Source organism: Octopus bimaculoides, chromosome 1 (genome assembly GCF_046866305.1).
Source record: "Octopus bimaculoides isolate indiv1 chromosome 1, ASM4686630v1, whole genome shotgun sequence".
Lineage (NCBI taxonomy): Eukaryota > Metazoa > Mollusca > Cephalopoda > Octopoda > Octopodidae > Octopus > Octopus bimaculoides.
The window spans coordinates 5,922,243-5,947,066 of NC_142928.1; the positions used below are offsets into that span (position 1 = coordinate 5,922,243).

General features: G+C 38.8%; 1 protein-coding gene across 5 annotated transcripts in view; it reads left to right on the top strand.

Annotated features, from left to right (window-relative positions):
- The window catches only part of LOC106873834 (serine/threonine-protein phosphatase 4 regulatory subunit 1), a 59,688-nt gene extending 35,041 nt beyond the window's left edge, over positions 1-24,647 (top strand). For all 5 annotated transcript variants that reach the window (XM_089348222.1, XM_089348229.1, XM_089348233.1 and 2 more), the window contains 9 exons: positions 5,530-5,627; positions 7,545-7,730; positions 10,493-10,654; positions 11,613-11,713; positions 12,810-12,930; positions 15,148-15,260; positions 16,729-16,889; positions 20,326-20,483; positions 22,404-24,647. In XM_089348222.1, the coding sequence (XP_089204348.1) occupies positions 5,530-5,627; positions 7,545-7,730; positions 10,493-10,654; positions 11,613-11,713; positions 12,810-12,930; positions 15,148-15,260; positions 16,729-16,889; positions 20,326-20,483; positions 22,404-22,415 (1,112 nt within the window). In that variant the 3' untranslated portion in view covers positions 22,416-24,647. The remainder of the gene's footprint in view (positions 1-5,529; positions 5,628-7,544; positions 7,731-10,492; positions 10,655-11,612; positions 11,714-12,809; positions 12,931-15,147; positions 15,261-16,728; positions 16,890-20,325; positions 20,484-22,403) is intronic.
- Positions 24,648-24,824: the final 177 nt, after the last annotated feature.

Consider the following 24,824-nt stretch of genomic DNA (forward strand, 5'->3'; position numbering starts at 1 on the left):
TTGTCCCCTTGTCTTGACAGTGTTGTAAATGATTGCCACTGTCATACAAGCAGTGTCCTTTACTTGTAATGTTCTGTGAAGACGTGTCTGGCCCTTGTGCTCTATTGCAGAGGCCGGAAGCACGAGGGTTGACCAAAGGGCATTCGACAGTGGAAAGTCTGCCTCAGTAAACTCTGTCCAACCCATGGCAACCTGGAAAAGCAGGTATAAAATACAGATGTTGATACAAGCAAGACTTTCTAGTTGAAAAAAATTCTGAGAATTATTTAGAAAGTGAGTTCACACTCTTTCGGGAATGTTAATATAAATTGAGTTGAAATCCTTAAATATTTAAATCTACTTGTTTTCTGTGTTACTTTTGGCTGCAGCAGCCATTTTTTTGGCTTGTTTCTGTATTTCAGGTGAGATCTTGTCACTAAACACTTCTCTATGATAATTTGATTTAACCAATTTGTTAATGTATTTCTGTTGAAGTACACTACCTTTGTTTCAATGAGTTGTGGAACTATTGAACAATGTAGTAAAATAGTTTTGTCATTTTTGATGGAAGTTTTAAGTTTGGATCACTTTAAGCCATCCATATTCTACCAAAATATTCTGTTTTATAATCCACCTGGCCAGGTGTGGTCCTTGACACCTACCCTGCTTTGTCTTTTTAAAAATAAACGATCATCATTTGTCTACCTTCCATGCTGGACGATTTGATGAGAGCCGGCTAGGCAGAAGCCTGCACCAGGCTTTGTAACCGTTTTGGCAGGATTTTTATGGCTGGATGCCCTTCCTCACACCAACCATTCAGCAGAGTGGACTTAGTGCTTTTTATGTGACACAAGCACAGGCGGGGTCAGTTTTGGCAAGGTTTTTACAGCTGGACGCCCCTCCAAATGCCAACCACTGTACAGTGTAGACAGTAATCTGAATGTTAAAAGGGTTGAACGGGAAGTTTTTCTTGTTCCAGGGGTTGTGGTTACTGCTGGGTTGATAGTCAAAAGGGTGAAAGGGATCTATTTGTAATGAATGGTAGCAAAAGATTTTTATTATCAACATTTCAATTCAAATTTGTACAAGCTTTGCTTTTGTTTTACGATATGTTTAGGATAGTTGTCATCTGGTCGAGCTTGCTTGGACATTTTTTAACCCTTGCCCATTGTCCCTCTGTCTTGGATTAATTGAGGGAGGTCTTCAGGGTGACGTTCAGTGTCTCTGGTGAGTCTATCTACATACATGGTGTTCTAACAAGCTGCTCAAGTATGGTCGTACTTTGGCTTCCATAGCAGTGGGTCATTTGCTCTTGTTTAGTGCCCCACCACAGTCCTGCAAAATGCAAGCACCTTCTTATTATGGAATGGGGGGTAGGAGACAGGCAGATTTACATACAGCTGTTTCTTGTGCTCTTAACATACAGGTGTAAGTTCCATTTAGCTTGGGTTTTAGTTGCTCCATATAAAAGAACTGACTAATTGTCTGACAGGGTTGATTCCCAGACAACATCCTGTCTATTTAGATCTGATCTTGCTTAGGATAAGCTTCTAATTTGTGATGCTATGAACCTATTGTGATTGGATGATTGTCATTTCTTTGAACCAGAAACTAATTCTGTTTGAATTCTCTTAATCACTGGATTCTAGTCAACAGTCTTTATACGAAATGTCTTGTTTTGAAAAAGGTTGGCAAACTATATCTTTATATATAGCAAGCTTTGAAATCCGTTATGTACATGTTTTATTTTTATATGCACACACACACACACACACTTCAGGAATGTAACCGCATGTGGACTGTTGGCGATTTTTCCATTTTTTTCATTCTTCCTCTTTGGACTTCACTGTTTCTGACAAAGAGCCATGCTCGAAATGTTGACATCTCTCTCCCTCCTTCATCGATCGTCTAACTAATATATTTCTTGTGCATGTCCTCACATTCAGGGTTTTTAGTTTTTTTTAAAATTATATGTATAAGCACCCACTACAGTCTCTGAGTCGTTGGTGTTAGGAAGGGCATCCAGCTGTAGAAACATTGCCAGATCAGATTGAGACTGGTGCAGCCTCTTACTCACCGTCCAACCCATGCCAGCATGGAAACCAGACGTTAAATGATTATATATATATATAGCAAGCTTTAAAATCTGTTATGTACATATTATGGTTTTAATTGAAACTAATAAAAGTTTCATGGCTCTGAAAATACAATGGTATAGATGCACTCTTATAGCATGTTGCATATTTCCATACAACCATCACACTCACAAGCTCTATCTATGCAAGCTTGTCCAAACATATTTTCTAAGGCATCCAATTAATGGTAGCTTGAATTGAAACCCTGTGTATATTATATATTTATCTTTCACTGGATGGAGTCCTTTTTCTTTTGAGCCCATCAATCGATATATATATATATATATATATATATATATATATATATATATTCATCTATATAAATAATAGTTTTGAAATTGGCTGCATGAACTACATGCTTTATATAGCTTGTTCTCTTGAAATTCACTGGGTGAACCACACATTTTTCATGTTTCTGTTTTATTTTCTCTAGATATATTGAGAAAATGTCATAGATCCATTAACCCTGTTAAGTTATCTGGTTTTTCAGGTCTTGGCATTTGCAATGATAAAAGAAATGATCAAATACTTATTACAAATGTTCTTAAGGAATGTTGTTTGATGTTGCCAAATGTTCTTAATGGAGTGGATGTGTTTAATCAGAAGTTTGCTTACTTAACGCATGGTTGGTGATTCAGTTCCACTGCACAGCACTTTGGGCAAATATCTTCCATTATAGCATTGGGCCTTGACTGGATTTAGTTAACAGAAAGCTTTGACTTGGATTTGGTTGACAAGAACACAAGGAGCTTGTCATGTGTCTGTGTTTTCCTCATTTTTCTCTGGCTTGGTGTCATTGGCTTGCAGTCTACCATGAAAGCAGATCTTGGCTTCGTAGCAAATAGCACTGTCTGTCTGTCTGTCTGCCTCCAGTTCCCTGCATAAAACATGTCCAACCTGTTAGTTGCGAGGTTGTTATCTCACTTGGAAACAAGTAGGGGTTGGGGACAAATTGTCTTGACATACTCTTGGCTCCTGCAAACATGGCAAAGCAGACATTAGACCAGTGGTTCCCAACCCTTTTATTTAAACGAGTTTTCTCATAGATGCATCTTTGATATGCTCATCCTTGTGTGTGTGTGGATTTTGAATTTAGTTGATAGACCTCCAGTACTACCTTTACGGGCCACAGGTTCAGAACCACTGCATTAGAACAACAACATCCCTCATTAAAATAGACTAGAAACATTTTTTTTTAGTATTCCTTTTTTAATTTTTGGTTTCTAATAAAATTTAATTTTCTTGATAAAATTTTGAAGTATTGTTTTAAGATCGTTTAAGTAATTCATCTCAGAAATTTCAGCTTAATTTTCTCGGTTAAATATTGGTTTTAATTTACTTTTTATGGTTGTTCAAATATAAAATGACTGTTTTGTGTGGTTGTGAGTTTGGTCCCAACAGCATGGCACCTTGAAGCAATTCCTTTTCTGGGTGGGATGTGGTCGACAGAAATGTTGTGTGGTGTTTATGTGGCTGTAATTTAGAATGCAAAGGTGGATGAATACCAGGAATTTTCCCCTGCATGTCAGGGGTTTGTCTAACCCATTGAAAATACACTGCCTTTGTTTTGATTAATTTTGAAAATGAAAAATTTGAGGTATAGAAGGACAGATATGGGTATGTTACTGTTGATACGTGAATACTCGAGATGAAAAAGAAGGCAGGGTTAGGGTTAGGGAATAAGAGAGAGAGAGAGAGAGAGTAATAGTGGAGAAGATGTGTTGTGACCTGCTCTTGAGGGATATGGGGGATGGTGAGAATAAGTGAGTTTTGACTAAGGGCATCCAGCTGTAGAAACTCTGCCAGATCAGATTGGAGTCTGGTGTAGCCATCTGGTTTGCCAGTCCTCAGTCAAATCGTCCAACCCAGGCTAGCATGGAAAGCGGATGTTAAATGATGATGATGATGATGATGACGACTGGGTGGGTGAGCAGAATAGAGATGATTGTTGAGCAAAATACAGGAATAGCTTGAGGTTTTTTTGCCTTGCAAGTTACTTGGTGACCCTGTCAGTGCCTGTACCATCTATAATCCACCTGCTCCACTCTGTAAAGTGGTTGGCATTAGGAAGGACATCTAGGCATAGAAACCATGCAAAAACAATGGAACATTGTGCAATTCCAGGCTTTGCCAGCTCTTGTCAAGCCATCCAACCCATGCCAGCATGGAAGACAGATGTTAAATGAATCTAATGAAATAGTATAATTAACCCTTTTAGCATTCACGTTATTCTGTCAAGTGTAATGCTTATTTATTCACACTGTCTTTGAATTAATCCTGCATTGTCTTATACCCTCGAAGGTTTCAATAACAGGAAAGTTTAATTTTTGGAATAGCATTGTAAGGTAGGTGTGAGAAGCCAGATCTGGGTAGTTTTAACATAAAAGAAGTAGAACATTGAGGATGGATAGGGCTGGTTTAAATGCTAAAGGGTTAAGCTGGTATTTGGGACAAACTGACTTGGAATTGTACTGGAATGTTTCCCGATCGCTTTAAAACAACCAGGAGCAGTCGTGGGTGGGGGACGGTAAGGAAAGTTTAGTTATCTACATTACAATCGTCTGTAAAAATGTCCTCTTTTACTTGTTTCAGTCATTTGACTGCGGCCATGCTGGAGCACTGTCTTTAGTTAGCAAATCGAACCCAGGACTTATTCTTTGTAAGCCTAGTACTTATTCTATTGGTCTCTTTTGCTGAACTGCTAAGTCATGGGAATGTAAACACACCAGCATCGGTTGTCAAGCTGGGGGGACAAACACAGACACACAAACCTATATATATATATGTGCACATATATATACGATGGGCTTCTTTCAGTTTCCGTTTACCAAATCCACTCACATAGCTTTGGTCGGCACGAGGCTATAGTAGAAGACACTTGCCCAAGGTGCCACGCAGTGGGACTGAACCCGGAACCATGTGGTTGGTAAGCAAGCTACTTACCACACAGTCACGCCTGCACCTGTTAATTTATGTTCTGAATACCTGCTTAATAGTGACAGTGCTAATTATTTTTTCATTATTTTCAAAATTAATTGCGACAGAGGTCGTGTATATCAAATAAATCTGGTGACAGCTGGAAACCAATGAATGTGTGTTTGTGTGGACTGGGTGAGTAGGGCAATCCCTGCAGTCTATAATAAAGTTGGCAACTTAAGTTTCTGGTTTTGTCATGTTCAATTGATGGGGATCTTAAACTTCGCCAATGGGTTCCATGCGTTTGGGTTTGTCTTGATATCCAGTTTGTCTATGCTAACACCACTGATATGGAATGTATTGATGAAGCATTGTTCTTGGGGCCTTGTCGTTGAGAAGCCTACTTGTTCAGCACACAGCCCCCACCTGCTCGCTTTTCTCTAAATATTCCTTTAGCTTTTATTGTTTTATATTTGTGGTTGGTTTTGTCTATTTGTAGGTTACAGCAGTGACTCAAGTTTACATCAAAGTTACGAAGGTAACTCGGCTAATGCTGACTATCCTTGTGCAAGAATAACAAAACTTTCAGCCCAGCAGGTAACGCTTCTTCAATTAATTTACCATTTAAGTGACATAAATGACCACGAGTGTCTTATAAATTTCATTTTTTGCCATTCAGTATTTAAAATTTTCATATTTAGCTTCTTAGATAAAATATTCATGCATTGAATATTTGTTTTGACTGTGTAAAGTTGATGCAAATAACAAAATTATATTTTGGAATATTTTCAGTTTAACATTTTTGTTATATCTTGTGTGGTGTGGTCATTATGCTAATAACACACACTGGTTAAATATTACTTCTTGTTAGTCAGTTGGCTAAATATCTAACCAATTAACTAATAGATTGCATGATTAATGTGTTGGTTAAACAACCGGTTATTTGTTTGTCAAAGTCTTTTCATTGCTTTTCACAAACTTTTCCTTGGTTTGCTTTTCTCTCCTAAATGTCCGTTCCAAGTCTGTCCAACAATCTTGGAAGCCAAATAAGTTGGTTTTTGGAACATAAATTAGCATAGAATTTTGACAAACTGTAGATCACATTCATCAGGGAGTTTGTGTCATGGGTTGGTTGGTATTGAAAGGATTAACCAGTTTGGAGATTACTGGACAGTGGTGGTGGTGGTAGTAGTAGTAGTAGTAGACATGCAAGAATTGACTGTGGTTGATTTTCCAGACCTGTCATGGATTTCTATAGCAATCTTTGGAAATTATTGCAAACAAATTGTAAGAAACCCAGGACAAATTGATATGTTAGCACTGACCCCCACACACATGCAAACACCAATAATAGCCAATGGTATGCTGACATTTTGTAGCATTGTAATTCTTTCCCTCCCATGCAGCTTTGCCTTCTGTTGACCAAAATCCTGGGTTCTTCGGATGCTTTTCTTCCAAAGTTAATCACATAAAATATGATGGAATCATAACATGAAAAAGATTCCACTAATTCTAAATCTCTTTCCAAAGTCCGTATATATGGTGTGCATCCACTCGCTACTGCTCATCGTCTGACTTCCACTGTCAGGAAATTTGGATACTGGCGTTGGTTGGCATTAGGAAGGGCATCCAAGTATAGAATCCTGGCCAAAACCCAGGCAATGGGAATCTGCTGCAACTGTCTGGCTTCCCAGCTCTAGTCAGACCTCCTTCAATCCATGCCTGCATGGAAGATGGATGTTGAATAATGTTTGTTACCATTCTTCAAAACTAAACAGAAGTGCTAAGGAATGGTTTGTTCAGGATGGCAGAGGATTTTAAGGACTGAGAGCTTTGTGTGTTAACACTTACCAAACTCGAGTCACTCTGCTGCTACTAAATATTAAAAACACATGCAAATGCTTATCTGTGCGTGTATTTCTTTTGTCTTTCACCCAACTAGAGAAGTGCTTGTTTCAAAATATGTGTACTATATTCTGCTACGCACATCTCTAGTTGGGCGAAAGACAAAGGAAACGAAGAACATTGAAGTAAGTTGCTGTTAATGTATTTTGGACACAGATATTTCCTGCTCTCGTTGATGGTAGAGACACACACATGACCATCATCATTTAATGTTTGTTTTCCATGCTAGCATCGGTTGGATGGTCTGGCAGGAGCTGCCACAAGGTTGCATAGGAAGGACATCCAACCATAGAAACCCAAAACAGACTAATGCCAACCACTTTTACAAAATTTACTGGGTGCTTTTTACGTGACACCAGCACCGACAGAATCAGCAAGTACTTTGCAAGACAACTACCCCTCAAATAGGGTGGGGGAGTATTGGAGTGTGGGTGTAGCTCTGTGCCAGTTGAGAGATTTATAGAAGGGACAGATAGATGCGTCTTGTTGTAGATACATAAAAATTTACAGTTGCTAACTTTCTTTTTATTTCTCTAATGCTTAGCCTAGCTCTTCTTCCATGATCATTAAATGTTTTATAAAATAATGTATTCTGAATTGATTCCGCAGGAAATAGTGCCTCCCAGTTTGTTACAGAGATTTCTTACAATGGTTGACCCTGCCTTATCACAGACTGTGGACTCTGAAATCACACGTCATTGTGCCTACAGTTTCCCTGCTGTTGCTTACACTCTTGGCCGACATAACTGGCACTGCCTTAAGTCCCTCTTTGAAACCTTGGCTGCTGATATGCAAGTGAGTATATATATTACGACCACTTTCACCCTTTTTCTCACCGTATTTTTATTTAGTTATTGAAAAGGAAACTTTTTGTTACTTTTGAATATCTTCAATCTTTTTGCTCGTTTCAGTCATTAGACTGGCCATGCTGGGGCATCACCTTCAGGAATTTTTAGGTGATTGAATCACTGCCAGTAATTTTAATTTTTACACCTGGTGCCTCTTTAGCCAAACTACTAAATTACAAAGACGTAAACGCACCAACACCAGTTGTCAGGCAACGGAGGGGCAGGCATGCATGTGTCACAGGTTCCTTACAGTTTCCATAACACAGTCCTGCCTGTTCATGAAGACTTTATTAATATATCCATGAAATTATCAAGCAAGTGTTTGGAACAAATTGGCATGGAATTTTCATGATTTCTAAAATGAGTTTAGTATCAAAAAATTTCTAAATGAGGGGTTTCTACATCTTTTTCCCAGATTCTAAATATAATATTCAGCACAGGTTTCCCTTTTATGTGACATCAGCAGTGGTGCTTTTTACATTCATTAGTGATGCTGTTAATGTATTAAAAATTTTCTTATTTCCTAAGCATGCATTAAACATCTGAATTGTCTGCTGTGAAACAATTTGCAATGTTTTGTCATGGCCCTTCTTGTATAGATTTCCTGTTGAAATTTTAGTAAATTTCTATATTTTACAATAAATTGTTCTGACATAACCAGTAAGATTAAGGTTGGTAGCAACAAGTATTTGTCTTTTAAAAAGAGGAATTTCTTTCATACCATTATTAGATGGGACTACATGTGATGGAAAGTGTTCCTGAAGGTCGTGCCATAATATAAAATTCATTTTACCATTGGTTTTCATGTTCGAAAGTAGATTTTTCCGAAAAATCAAAGAAAGATAGAAAAAACTAGCAACACAACCACTTTTATGCATGAAAATAAAAATTTCTAACGACAGGAATGGCTATGTGGTAAGAAGCTTGCTTCCCAACTACATGGTTCTGGGTTCAGTCCCACTGTGTGGTACCTTGGGCAAGTGTCTTCTACTATAGTCACAAACCAACCAAGGCCTTGTGAATAGATTTGATAGATGGAAACTGAAAGAAGCCCATCATGTGTGTTTGTCTCTCACTGCCATTTAACAACCGGTATTGGTGAGTTTGTATCCCTGAACACCAACCGATTGGCAAAGGAAACCAATAGAATAAGATTTAGGCTTGAAGCAATTCATTCAAGTAAGCTTCTAGATGGTGCCCCAGCATGGCCACACTGAAACAAGTGAACAACGAAAGCTACCCAGTATCACCTGTGTACATAAAACATATTTGAAGAGAGATACTTTGGGGAATTAACTAGAACTGTAATATAATGGGGGACGTTGGGCTGCCTCACGAGGCAAAGTGGCACGTGAAAAGCACCTTTTGAGTGTTTGGCCTCACGGAGGCAACAACAAATGGCTGACACCTTGGCATTATGTCCCGCTTGAGAAGACCCTCAAGCCAAGTAAAATCAGTCATGGCATATACTGGTGTCATGCAAATGGCACCAATGCTGTTGGCACATAAAAAGCACCTGGTTGGCGTTAGGAAGGGCATCCAGCCGTACAAAACCATGCTAAATCAGACTGGAGTCTAGTGCAGCCTTCCAGCCTTGCCAGCCCTGGTCAAACCGTCCAACCCATGCCAGCATGGACAACGGTCGTCAAATGATGATGTTCTTACCACAAAAGCTGTTGACTCCTGTGATGAGGAACACTATTTTCTATCTTATACTTCATCATCAACATCTACTTAAGTGAAGAACTTCGCCAAAATCTCTTGCTGTTAATGGCAGATCATTGTCCAATTTAGCCTCTGTTTTCCATCCTAGCATGGGTTGGATAGTTAGACTGGAACTGGTAAGCTGGAGAGCTGCACCAGACTCCAGTCTGTTTCGGCTTGGTTTCTATGGTGTGGATGTCTTTAATGTGTCATAAATTTGTAAAGATTTGGAAGGCTTTTCATGGATTTGCGTGTCCTCCTTTGGTGTAAGAACCATTCACATTGTAAACATCTTGTACTTTTTGCTATCTTCATAATTAGGGTTATCAGCAAAAACTCGTAGACCTACCCCTGTGTGTGGCAATCATTTACTAAACTGTGAAAGAACATGTTATTATATGTGGTTTTGTAGTGAGACAAGTGGAGATGTTTGGGTAAGATTGTCAGTCAGCCTGAGACGTAGGTAAGATGAATTAGTGGTTAGCTGTGGAAACAATTGCTTGATCTATTCCATTGACAAACATTAACCCTATTAATATTGCTGCCTTCATTTTAATTAACTTTGAAAGTATGGAAGAATTTAAAATAATTTTGGTGGAAGATTTTGAGAATTTAAAAACTAGAAATTTGTATCCTAATACGAAGAGGCAGTCTCATGTGAGTTCGAATCAAAAGAGTTAATGGAGAGATAACTTTTGTAGTTATATATATTGGAAGTCTGTCTGGACTTAGGGAAATCACTGGTAAATGAATGTTAGAAGCAGATGTCGTAGCTGATGCCAGTGGCATGTAAAAAAAATTCTTGGAGTGGTTGGTGTTAGGAAAGGCATCCTGTTGTAGAAATTTTGCCAAATCAAACTGGAACCTGGTGCAGCCCCCTGACTTACCAGTTTTCAACCAAACCGTCCAACCCATGCCAGCATGGAGAGCAGACATTAAATGATGATGATATGTGATTTAGCATTTGATGCTTGTTTCTTTAACAATATTTAATTTGGTTTTCAGTGGAAGGTTCGACGAACTCTGGCATTCTCCATCCATAAACTTGCTGTGATTTTAGGAGAAGATATTACCCATAAAGACCTGGTTCCTGTCTTTGATGGTTTCCTTAAGGATCTAGATGAAGTTCGGATTGGAGTTTTAAAGCATCTGATGGAATTTCTTAAGGTGAGCCCTAGTATAAACTACTATGCTTGGTTGACAAACCTTTAAACTTCAATTTTAACTATTTTCATACCTTTTATTTCTGTTGAAATAAATTGCCTGTCTTTCAGATAGCTATGAGAAATAGCTGTGGCTGTGCAGTTAAGATTGCTTCCCAACCATGTGGTTTTGGGTTCAGTCCTACTGCACGGCACAATGGGCCAACCAAGCCCTATGAGTGGATTTGGTCAATGGAAAGTAAAAGAATCCCTTTGTGTGTGTGTCTGTATTTTTATCTAGGCATAGGTCTACAAACCTCTGTTCTTGACACTTGTGATGTTGACTGTCCCATGGCCCCCTCTAAAGCCACTCTGTCTTCTGTGTTCTGAATGTGGTGGTTCAGGAGGATTCTTGCAAGAGAAATTCCTGGATGGTTGTCAAAAGAATTACCCGTTTCCTTTTCTTGTCAGACACCGTATGCCTCTTCCTCTTGCATGTAATGTTATTGGTTATTGTCAACGACGACAAACGGAACAAATAATTTTAGACATCCTGCGATGGTTGTAAAGAAACCTCACCGTCATCCAAGTGATGTTCTTTGTTTCCTGCCCTTCAGGAAAAGCAGATCTGGCTGCGAGGGGGGGGGGTACTATTTTGGCTTGGACATAATCGTCCAACCCATGCTAGCATGGAAAGCGGACGTTAAACGATGATGATGATGATGATGATGATAATGGGTGATGGTTGGCAACAAGAAGGGCATCATTTAGTTGAGGAAATTCTACCTCAACAAAATTCTCTGTCACCAATACAGACTTCAAAAGTGGATGCTATAAACAATTGGAATGACTGAAGAATTTTGCTCTTAATCAGGATTTTGGAATTTTAATGGAAAGTTTCCATTCCTTCCCTTCCTAAATATTAAAAAACTTTTTTTTTTATTTTGTCTCTATTAATCTTGAATTTTTTTTCTATTTTTCAGTTATTAAAGCCATCTGTGAGAAATGCATATTTACCAAAATTTGATAATTTTCTTACAACTGATAATCATAGAAATTGGCGTTTCCGTTTAGAATTAGCAGAGTATGTATTTGAATTTGGAATATTTTCTTGTTTTGAATTAGTCATACATTAGCTTTGAGATTTTGATGATGTGATTGTTTTTAGAATGACATTGTTGGGTAAATGTGAGGGACCAAATGTGGCCTAATTGAAGTTAAAACAGATTATATTGGCCTGTTTAAATGCCAAAGGATTCACCATCGAAGTGGATCAAATATGGAGATGAATGGTGATATAAGTAGAATAAGAACTGCATCCATAACAAGTTTGTGTTAATGGTGGGGAAGGAGGGACAATTTGGTGACTTGGTCACAAGTGTCCACTTTCTTTGTGTGTGTGCACGTGCAAGTGTGGTTGCATGTCAAATAATCTTGCTCTGCAATCATGCTTAGGCAAAATGGGCGACCAACACCTTTGAAATGGTTGTTGTCGACAAGCAGAAAGTTGCAAGTCATGTGTGTGTATACACACACACACACACACAGGAGTTATTTATTGATATAAAATCATCATGTGCTTTGTGATGCTGGGTGGTTTGACAGGTTCTGACAAGCGACAGGGCTGCATTAGTTGCACGCCGATATCTGGGTTTGGTATGGTTTCTATTGCTGGAGACATTTCCTAATGCCAACTCACAGTGTACTGAGGGCTTTGTCTATGATGCCAACACCAGTGAAGTTTCCAAATAACTTGCAAAACAAAAAGAAGAAAGGAAAAGGGAACTGCAGCAATTGAATGGGTATAAATTTGAGGAAGAATGAAGGTGGCTTAATGCTGCCTTCGAAACAGTTCTCCAACATGATTGCAGTTCTAATGACTTGAAAAACTCAGATCTGTATGTGCTTGTTTTAATAGTGGAACTAGTTGTATACACACACACACACACACACACACACACTGAACTTTTAGTTCCTGTCAAAGAAATCCATTCAAAAGCCTTTAGTTGGTTAGTGGCCATATAGTAGAAGACACTTGTCCAAGGTGCAGTGGGAGTTAACCTGGAATCCTGTGGTTCGGAAATGAACTTGTGAACCACACAACTATATTTATGCTCATGTGTTGAATCTGTTGCGCTCTGATCATCTAATACGGACCATTTTATTTGTTTCCATTTCAGACAATGTGAACTTTTGTCTAGTCTATTTCAAGCTGAAGAAAATAGTACATTTTTACTACCAATTGCTCTTACTTTATTAAGTGACAAAGTTGCTGAGGTCCGGTTAGCTGCTTGTGCTCTGGTGAGTTCCCACTTGTTCTATTTTCCTTCTATTGGAAATAATCTTACATAATGAAGAAAACATATCTACAAAAAAAAAAAAAAAATCAGTGAATGTATTTCACTTGAAATATATGTTTTCAAAGGTAGATAGGCATCGACGGCTAGCAAACCAAGCTACTCTGGACTGATGATGAGCAATGACTCTGAAACTAGTCTCTGGGTGGAGGTGCTTTGTTTCCACTTTGAAAACATAGGGACACAGGAAATGTGTCAAGTCCAACAGGAAACGGTGTTTCCTAGGACTAAATAACAGTAGCATTCTTCCCTTTCATGGGACTGCCACATTAAGCTGACAGCATGCTATCACTTTATTGTGCTGCTACTGCATAAATCACTGAGATTTAGAAATATATTATTTCTATATCTAGACATAGTTTTAATTTGTGACTACTGTAGAATTGGTGTGTGTCCCCTACCCCTTCTGAGTAGTTTTATGCCAGTGGTTTCCTTGTACAGCTTTGAGGAAAATTGAATAAAAATCACTTAGTTATTCTCTTGTAAGGTTCCTTGGCTGAATTAGGTGAGGTTTGGGTGTGGGATAGTTTTGACTGAGAAGATTGACCAGTACACCAGAAATACCACCCTTAGAAGGGTTGGTTGTGTGTGTGTTATGGATGCACAGTGTCTAAAGCAGTGGTTCTCAACCATTTTTTTTCGTACCTTTGATTCCCATTTTATTCTGGGGGAACCTCATAGCCATTTCCATCTTCAAAAAGGAGTTTTATAGATATTTTTCAAAATACCTATTTTCACTTATGTCAGCTTAAAGTGAAAGAAACCAAGCTGCTTCCTGCAATAAATACATCATCGTCGTTTAACATCCATCTTGCATGGGTGACAGGCAGCCAGGTAGAAAAAATACCCAAGGCTACTGTGTCTGTTTTGGCAGGGATTTTACGACTGGATGCTCTTCCTACAGTGATATTTATGTGTGTATATCCGATGGGCTTTTCCATTGAATCTGCTAGAAAACGAATGAATAGAGAAGTTATTGTTTGGATTCTTGCTTTTGTCTGTGCCCGCTCATCAATTATTAGCTTTGTGTTCTGTCTTGTCATTGCGTCAGGCATTAGGCTGTGGCCATGCTGGGGCACTCTTGAACTTTTCGTTGAAGGAATTGACCCCAGTACTTTTTGTTTTTAAGCCTGGAACATATATCGGTTCCTTTTGCTGAACTGCTAAGTTATGCCATAAACACACCAACACAGGTTGTCAAGAGTGATGGTGGACACATATATGATGGGCTTCTTTCAGTTTCTGTCTACCGAATCCACTTACAAGGCTTTGGTTGGCCCGAGGCTATAGTAGAAGACACTTGCCCAAGGTGCCACGCAGTGAGACTGAACCCGGAACCATGTGGTTGGGGAGCATATTCCTTACCACACATCCATGCAAAAATATATTTCTATATATTTTTACGTTTTGATTTCATTTTCAATACTGCTTTTGAGAATACAACTTTGTACAACATAAGAGATAAATGACAAATGTTTCTGTTACTATGGCAATATTGAAAATATGAAAGGAATTTAGGCAGTTTTTTTTTTATGTCTTGCAAGTACTTGGTGACCCTGTCAGTGCAGGTGCCACTTAGAAAAAGCACCCAGTCCACACTGTAAAGTGGTTGGCATTTGGAAGGGCATCCAGCTGTAAAAACTGACCTCTCCTGTGTTTGTGCCATGTAAAAAGCTTTAAGTCCACTCTGTTGAGTTGTTGGTGTTAGGAAGAGCATCCAGCTGTAAAAATCCTGCCAAAACAGACACAGTAGCCTAGAGTAGTTTTTCTACCTGGCCATCCCCATTATGCCAGCATGGGAGGTAGACATTAAACGATGATGGTGATGAATCCTTGATTTATTACCACAAAAGTTATTCATGGTATGATGTTGCCCTAAATACATTTCTTATTTTCCTCCCTTTAAAACTTCCCTCTATGTTATCAATGCGCACTCCCTTTCTGCTGCCCATACTACAAAGTAGTGTCCCTGGCAACTAACCCCACAACATTGGCCTCTACAAGAGGCAACCATGCATCTGTGTAGTATTCTTAGCAGAGGTCTGGATATACAAAGAAACTGCACTGCTCAGTGCATGTATATCTTTCACTTGCACATAGCCATGCGCACACGTGCACGAGGAATATCTTCCAGTCTTGTATTGTTCTGTTTTTTTTACAGGCCAGCACCTTACTGAAACAGTTGTACAACACCAAGGAGCAATATTACCAAAGAATGGTCAATGACTTAGTGGAATGTTTTGCAACATATCCGAATTGGGTGAAACGTCAAGTGTAAGTAACAGAGCCTTATCAATTTGCATTGTTTTACAGAATTCCAATATTATTAAAAAGCGACCAACTGGTGGAATCATTGGCATGCTGGACAAAATGCTTAGTGGCATCTTATCTGTGCATTCTGTTGCTCTCCTGTTTTGAGTTCAAATTCTGTTGAGGTCAGCTTTGCCATTCATCGTTTTGGGGTCAATAAAAGGAAATATACCAGTTGAACACTGGGGCTTATAAAATCAAATTAAACCCTTTCCTTGAAATTACTGGCCTAGTTCCAAAATTTGAAACCATTATTGTCGTTATTGTTATGTAACAAGATATGGCTGTGTATTTGAGAAGTTTGTTTCCCATTCACGGCTGTGCAACCCCTTGAGCAAGTGTTTCCTACTGTCACTCCACACTAGTGAAAACCTTGTAAGCTTGGTGGAATGGAAACTGATAGGAATCCGTTGTGTGTGCAAATGAGTGCAGGTTTGTAGTTGTAGCATTGTCTTGACACGATTTGATGCTTGTAAACAAGTTTCAGTCAGACAAGTGATGTTTGTTTCTTGTGTTCCGTGACAGATATATGTCTGGCCATGGGGAAATATTACCTTGCTTAGAAACAGGTGAGGGCTGGCGGCAAGGAAGGGTATCCAGGGGCAGAAAATTTTCCTCAGACTCCACCTGATCTATTCTGATATGGAAAATGGACGTCAGATTTAGGATTAGTTTTCAGGTGTAGGTGCGGCTGTGTGGTAAGAAGTTTGCTTTCTTCTGACGGCGAGCTGGCAGAGTGGTTAGCACGCCGGGCGAAATACGTAGCAGTATTTTGTCTGCAGTTATGTTCTGAGTTCAAATTTCGCCGAGGTCGACTTTGCCTTTCATCCTTTCAGAGTTGATTAAGTACCAGTTACACACTGGGGTCAATGTAATCGACTTAATCCCTTTGTCTGTCCTTGTTTGTCCCCTCTATGTTTAGCCCCTTGTCGGCAATAAAGAAATAAGAAGTTTGCTTTCCAACCATGTGATTTTGGGTTCAGTCCCACTGCGTGGCACCTTCAGTAAGTCTTCTACTATGACCAAAGCGTTGAGTGGATTTGTAGAGGGAGACTGAAAGAAGCCTGGTGTATGTATGTGCGTGTGTGTCCGAGTCTGTGGCAAACACACCTGTTTGACAACTGCTGCTAGTGTGTTTGTGTCCCCTAACATACCGATAAGCAAAAGAGAGCATGGTTGATTTGTTTGACTAAAATTCATCATAATATTGTCCCAACATGGCTGCAGTAAGTGAAAGAGAAAAGACAAAATTCCAAGATCCTAGTAAATGAAGGAATGGTACAGAATAGTTGAATTCCATCCAGCTAATCTACCAAAATGTTTGGTATATTGTTAGTATGAATGCCTTCATTTTAATGACTGGATTTTCAGGTTTTTCTCTGAAATGTGAAGTAAGTTATTAAAAAAGCCAAATTCCTGTTTTAATTTTTAGATATGCTCACCTTTGCTGGTCAATTTTAGAAGATAATAGCATTCCTCCAGAGCGTTTTGCTGTAGATTTTCTTCCAAGTCTTCTCGACTTAGCAACAGATATCATACCTAATGTCAGAATCACTTCAAGTAAAACTCTGTCTCAATGTGTTCTTTCTGTAGGTAAGTTGTTTAACGATTCATCTTCATTAATTAATGCTGTTGTTGCATTTTTATGCCGTCCCATAATGTGGTAACACTTTTGTTCCTGTATTTCTGTTGCCTTTCATTCGATTAATTTTGAAAATAATGAATTTAGCCCTTCTGTTTCCAACCTGTTGCCTTTCATTCGATTAATTTTGAAAATAATGAATTTCGCCCTTCTGTTTCCAACCTGGCTGTGTGAACCCATTGATGTTTAAATGTGAATTATCGCATAAATCTCGTTAGTACATTCATGAAAACAAGTGATTTCGCTTTGCGAATAATCAAGTTACAGTATCTGACATTCTTTGATGTGATATCTGAGCTGTGCAAATTTTGGGAGGTTTTTTTTTTTCCTACCTTTTTCTCTGGCAAATGTTGGTCCCCACCCCTAAACTTTTAAAATGGAATACAGTTTCATGCTATCAAGTAGTGATTCTGAATTTGAGAGCTTTTCAACGGAAGATATGGAGAAATCAGGCAAATGTAAAGTTGTGATCACTGTGGAAATAGTTACAGGAAGTAAACAAATTGAGAAAAAAGATAGCTTGTTGTTTACCTGTAATTAGTCATTTTGAGACAAAAATTATGCAATAAAATTAAGAACCTTTTCTTTGTGTTCCAAAAAATCACATTAATATGTTGAAAAGTTTTTTAATGAAACCAGTCTAAATTTGTGATTATTTTAGAATGTAATTGAAACTCATAAGGTGTGTGTTCTACTTAGAAATTTAGTAACAAAAGGGTTGAGTAAAATATCTTTGCCCTCATTAAACTTTTGTTTAGAATATAATTTCACATGAAAGTTTGTAGGTCAATTAAAGAACTTAGGCTAGAAGCACTGCGCAGTGACTTGCACAAATATAAACTTGCATTATTTACATTTGATGGATATTTGTCCTCATCTTGTTTGTTGTTAATGTTTCGGTTGATACATCCTCCAGCCTTCATCAGGTGTCCTGGGGAAATTTCGAACCTGGGTTCTCATTCCCGAGGTATTTTTTGATGTTATTATTTTTATTATTCAGCGGAGTGGTTGGCGTTAGGAAGGGCATCCAGCTGTAGAAACTCTGCCAGATCAGATTGGAGCCTGGTGCAGCCTTCTGGTTTGCCAGTCCTCAGTCAAATCGTCCAACCCATGCCAGCATGGAAAGTGGACGTTAAACGATGATGATGATGATGATGTCACTGCCTAAAATCAAACTTGGACTCTTGGGGTTAGTAGTCCACACTCTTAGCCAGTACACCATATGCCTGTGGGCAATTGTGGAGTGAATTTTAGGACTTATAAATCTAATATTTTCCTATCCTTCCTTAATACTGGTTCCCATTTGCTACTCATATCTGCACTCAGTCTGCTTAGGAGATTGTTGTGTCCTAGTATTGTCCTACCATATGTGTTGCTTCTTTTAGACACCTGATGAAGGCTGGGGGGGGGGGGGGTGTATCAGCCGAAACATTGTGTTAACAGCAAACAAGATGAGAACAAATATCTGTCAATTGTAAATAATTCCTCATCTCTTAAATATAGAATTGAAATATTAACTTATCAACTCATATACACTCAACACATATCTGAATCTGTAAGAAAAGCATTGTCTGCGTTTTGTGAGGGAGGCAAATTCTTGCAGCCCACAAGTAGTTTCAAATATGTATTGTAGAAATAAGGGCATTTTCAGGTTGGGAAATGAAGTATTTGGTGCTGGAATCTTGGTGGACTCTTTATAATATATATTTCCAGAACTCTACAGCTCAACCAGATTAAAATTTTTGAAATGCATGAAGAAACTCTTATCCTTTTCTTGGATGCAGCTGAAAATAAATAGGTTGGACAGTTTGACCAGGACTGGCAAGGCTGGAAGGTTGCACCAGTGTGATTTAGCATGGTTTCTTTGGCTGGATGCCATAGAACACAACGCCAGTCGCTCCAAGAGTGAAATGGGTGCTTTTATGTGCCACCAGCACAGTGTCTATATACAAACTAACAACCTGAGTTGTGTCTGCGTATATCTGAGACTCCGTGTGAAAGAAAGAAATAAGTCAACAACAGTGCAAATGTAGGCTCTCTGTTGCTGAGGTTTTGTGAAGTTCTTTGTTTTGTCCATTATTTCACTCCTCTCACCTGAGTTATCTTTCCCTACCTTTAAACACAGGAAAAGATTTTTCAACAGCTGAGAAACCGCCCATTCTCCTGTGGTTTTTAAGAGTGCTGCCAATACAAACTCTGCTGGCTCACTTAATTTCTGGTTTTATTCTCGGATCCTCTCCAATTAAGTGTTGAGCCACCACCATATGATTTTAATTAGCCCCTACTGCTTGTGTTTCTTGGGAGTAGACATTTGTTATTATATCTCTAATCAGGCATTTTCTTGTTCATACTGATACGACCAGACATTCACTGTTCTTATCATCCATGCTGGCATGGTTGGATAGTCTGACAAAGATGCATTGAGCTTCAAATGTCTGCTCTGGCATTGACTCTTCAGCTGTCTTAGATTGCCAAGCATCACATTTTGTGATCTGGTGGGGCCCACATTGTGTAAGACCTTCTCTGATTTGGGAAATTTTGTTATACTTACCAAATCTCCATTCACACAACCAGGCAGTGCCTGATGGGCACATACTAAATGCTTGCAGTCAAGTGAAATGCTCACACCCATTGTTAGACCAAATCACCAGACAGTAACCACCCAATTGGTGGTTTAAGTGAAGAGCACTATGGTCTTCAATTTATTTGTGGAACACACCATGGTGATGGCAGCAACCCCCACATGTAGCACAACACACTTCTGGCCACTGCCCAAAGAAAACCACAGCAATATTTTATTGGATTAATTTCTTTTCTTTTTAACATGAAAGTGTCTTCAACAATGAAAAAAAAGCAGTGACTTGCAGGGCCAAGAAAAAGCGAAGCCCCGCAACTGAATAGGGTCGTTGTGGGTGAGGTGACTTTATGCCAAGTATTGAGGGACTCAAAATACGATGGGAAGATAGTGTCTTGCTGTAGAGGTAACACATGGCTATCTTGCATTATATAGGGGTGGGTACAAAGAAGCTAAAATCACGGTGACAAGGTATTGGCACATACTTTCCAAGATATCAGAAAGGATATGAACTGAATGTTGAGTGGGGTTGGCTTCTCTATAAATCCCCTTTGCATCTTAACTCAACTGTATCCAGTCAATTGTTTCTTTCTAGATTCTATAAATCTATTTACATTCTATACTTAATCTCTGCAATATTGCATCTCTTGTTGTAAAGGGGACTAGGGGCTTATTGTCTTCCTTCACTGTTGGATAAACCTTGCGTGTTTCACTGAAGGTCTCTTGTAAGTAAATAATCTCTCCAAGAAGCTGTTTAATGTTGATCGTTTCTATGGAAACTAATGCATTTTGATTTACTGAATGTTTTGCAGATTATTTGGTTTCGCGTAAAAACCCACATTATGAACGACTAGTTGAAACCATGCTTAAACTTCAGGTTGATAAAGACAAGGATGTGCGTTATTTCTCAGCTTTGGCACCTAACAAATTCCAAGAAGATAGTCATGAAGAAAATACTTGCCAGGATACGGTAAGGTTCTTTATTCACCTATTCATTACTTTTCCATTGAAATTGTCTCTTCATATATATATATATATATATGTGTATATATATATATATGTGTATATATATATATATGTGTGTGTGTGTATCATTGTTGTCGATTAATTCCTGCTTTCCATGCTGGCATGGGTTGGACCTTTTGATTGAGGACTGGTAAGCCAGAAGGCTGCACCAGGTTCAATCTGATCTGGCAAAGTTTCTACAGCTCCAAGAGTGTATTGGGTGCTTTTACGTGCCACTGGCACGAGGGCCAGTCAGGCGGTTCTGGCAACGACCACGCTCGAAAGGCATTTTTCACGTGCCGGTAAGGTGACACTGGCAACAATCATGCTTGGATGTGCTTTTAGCGTGCCACTTAACAAGCAAAGTTTATTGTCCAATGAATGAAGGGTACTCAACATTGGGCCTTACCGAGGCAAGGACTAGTGACCGAGACCTTTGGAGATATGCTGTACTTGGGAAGTCCTGACAAGCCAAGTGAGACCATACCCCATGGCCTATGCCAGTGGGTGTAACCAACCCACTTATGAATACAATAAACTTTGCTTGTGAAGACCTATTGAGGCAAGTGAAATCAAAACCAAAATTGCTGACATGTCCGATGACAGTACCGCCTGATTGGCACTCACGCCAGTGGAACGTTAAAAACACATCCAAGCGTGGTATATGTATGTGTATGTATATATACATATATATATATTTTGTGGGTTTAATTAGAGTTGGGGCTTGTGACATAGCTGGAAGTTGTTAGGAAGATACCTGAAATAGCCTGACACCCTAACCACTAAGCCATGTATCAGGCAGGTGGATTAATGAAATAGTTAAACCTGTTTGATGCTTGGAGAGGGGAAAAATAACTGTAACTGGGGTTTTTCTTCTTTTTGTTGTAAAAACCACTTGGACATGGGTTTCTTTCCTGTGGTGTGTCAGTTTATGGTCTCAAAATAATAGCATTTGGCTCTTACAGAACAGAGACTGAGTTGATTGGATCACAGAGAATTTGTTGAACTGGATTTTCTACCACTGGATGTCCTCCCTGTTTCAAATGTTTCCAATCAAGATAGAATTTTCCCAGTGGCCAGGCATGGTTTTCACTTAAGATTGGAAGTGAACGTGTATGGCAGTGGGGGTTTAAACCCCTCCCCCAACACCCACATATAAAGGGTGAAGACTAATAAACACCAGCCGCTGCCACCGAAGGGTGTTGAATTTCTAAAGGAAAACTAACTGAACTCTCAAAGCAGAAGCAATGGAAGGGGCTGTTTTCTATTTTGCATTCTGCCTCGGACTGCGAGGTGCAAGTGGACCTGAAGGGCAGACTTGTCTTCCCAGAGGAGACAATCGTAACATTGCTCACTCTCAGCAGACCCCCCCCCCCCCCCCAAAAAAAATGGCTGTCGTTGTGGTTATATTGGAAGGACAGGCTTGATATTTCCCACTTGGTAAAGGAAATGAGATTTTCAAATTTAGTCAATGGGGCCCTTGTCAAGAGCTGATGGGCAGCCTCATGGTGTATCATCTAGGTCAGTGTGCTGTTTCCTGCTGGAGATAGGCCTGGAACCCAGACAAGTAAAGAGAGCCATCAAGGAAATAGGGACTTGACCTAATTAACCCATTATTTTGGATGTTAAGGGAACAAAATAATGGGTTCATTGGGTTAAGTTTTATTTGTGAAATATGGTTGTTTTGAACTTGTTGCAGAAAGAGGTCTGTGTTTGTGGTGATGAGTGGGGCAGGGCTTATTAGGAATGTGAACAGGGTGCAAAGGGGGTGGCAGCCTGAATAAAACGTTTAGGAACCACTGGTCTAAGCCAATGAGGGTGTTGTTTTAAAGATTCTTCAATTATCTTCCACAAGATTTAAAATGGCAGTAATTTTGTCTTTCAGGTTCCTGTATGATAAAGCTGACAAACTGTACCAGCAGGGACCAAGAGCAGCATCAACAAAACAAGATATCTATATCTAGCCCCATCCCTCTCACTCCTTGCCCTGACTGCGACTAGCCCTCCATCTGTGATACTACGAGTCAACCCTATGCAATTGTAATTAACTAACCTGTTCTTTATCCAAGGGTTGATGGAAACATTTCTAGGGAGACTGAAAAATTGCAGTTTTTAATTTATTCATTGTAAATGGCTCCATTTTTTTTTCTGTTTTTAAATCTTAGCTGATGATCCCTCCCTCCATTTCTACAGGACCAATTTCAAAATCAGAGCCTATTGAAATATTTAGTGGCATTTTTATTTTTCATTTGGCTGCATCAGTGAATAGAAACAATCTGACTGAAGAATTGGAAGTGTGTGTGCAAACCTGTATCTATGCGTATATAGACACGCCCACACACATACGATGCATTCTTAAATGGCAGTCATTTGTTTCAATCTCCTAACTCATTCTTACCAACTAAATCTCCTTGTTGGGTCCATTTATAGTCCGTTTGGAAAATTATGAATTTTTTGTTATTTTGAACAAATTAAGAGGAGAAATATAATTTTTAGGGAGATTTATATTAATGACCGTATTTTACTTTGTTTTTCCTCCCTGTCGATTTATTTTCCATTTTTATTGAATGAAATTTGTAGATGAAACCTTTATTTTTTATGTTTTGTTCCCCACATTTAATTAAAATATATCAAAAATAAAATTATTATTATTATTATTAATTGCCCAAATTGCACAAACAACCTGCATAATGGTGGGATTTCTTGTTTTTAATTTTGTTGGCCCTAAATCACTGGAACATCCTTTCAAAAACTCCATCTCTGTTTGGCTTCAACAGTAGTGGCAGCAGCAGTTGTGAAGATTCCTCACCATTTCGGTGACTTATAATATTCCATGCTCTGGAATTTGTTTGAAATTCTGAGAACAATGTTTTTTTTTTTTTTTTTTTTTTTGGTGCAGTAAAATAATTGTTTCTGCTCCTTGTCTAAAACTTGTCCCCTTGGTTCATCGATTCCTCTATATTTCAACTTCATCTATTAAATGATCACATCTTTGATGTTTGCTTTTAAAGGGGTTCTTTAAAATCCAACATCCTTTTAAGCTTGCAGGTCTTTGAATTGGTTTGCACCTGAAATTCTAGTAGCCATTATACATGTTTCTTAAATTTAATTCTTCAAACTGGGTTCAAATTATTGTTGTTATATTTGAAGTGGATTTTAAAATAACACAATTTGTGAATTTATTATAGCTTAAAAAAAAGAAAAAATGGAACAAACAAAAAAAAATGTCCCTTGCAGTTTGATTGGACTCTCAGGAAATAGATTCAGTTTTGAGAAAATAAGAGAAAAAACAAAAAGGTGCCTAAATAAAAAGCACATTGTTCCTGCGAGTGAGATGTGGTCCCTGACCCCTATCTAAGAAGGCTAAGTCCATTATAAGACAGCAGGGAAAAAGTGGTGGGGGTCAAGAATGTTACACTGACCACCACCACTACCACCATCAACACTAACATAATTATTGTGATTTCCAATAGAGAATTCTTGAACAGCTCCTTGGATATTCAGAGTGCAATCACAGCCAGCTTGGCACTTTATAGTTTTATTCCATTTGTTAAACCACGACACGGCATTGTTGTCGATGGAATTTGGTTCATCTTGTTGATTGCTGAAATGACATTCTAACGGCTGTAAATATGTAGCTTTTTCTCTCACTCTCCCTCCTCCGCCTCCTTCTCTTCCTCAGTTGTATTTAAAGTGTGTGTGTGGGTGGGTGGGTGTCTGGTTCAATACTTCTTAACCATTTCTACATCACTGCTGCCACTGCTGGTTCTCAACATAAACCCCATCCACTGCTGACCTTTCTTTCTGCCCCACACCTCTCACCATTTTGCTCTCTCTCTACCAGTCTATTATTGCTGGTACTGTTATTAGCCACATGCAAATACCGGCTTTTGGCAGTACTTTCCTCATGTCTAATCAACCAGACCTTTTTTTTTTTCCCCCAATTCCACCACCAAGCTTGTTGGTTCCAGACAAGAAGTATGTATAAAAGTGAATGGTCCCATCAAGTTTGTTGGTTCCAGACATGTGTATAAAAAAGGCCTGTGGTTTTTTCTACTGTCAATTGGAGCCTTTTGTCTTTGAATTGACGATCCAATAAATTGTGATACAAATAAATATTAATACAAAAGATTTTGCTAGTCTTTTTTTTTTTTTAAATCAGAAATAAGTGGCAAGTGCTGATGTCCTTGGCAGTTTGGTCAGATTTAGGTAAATCTCTCTTGCAATGGTTGTTCAGACAACTCAATTATGAAACATCCTTTCAAGGGTTACAGACAGCAATATATGACAGATTTTTCATTTAAGG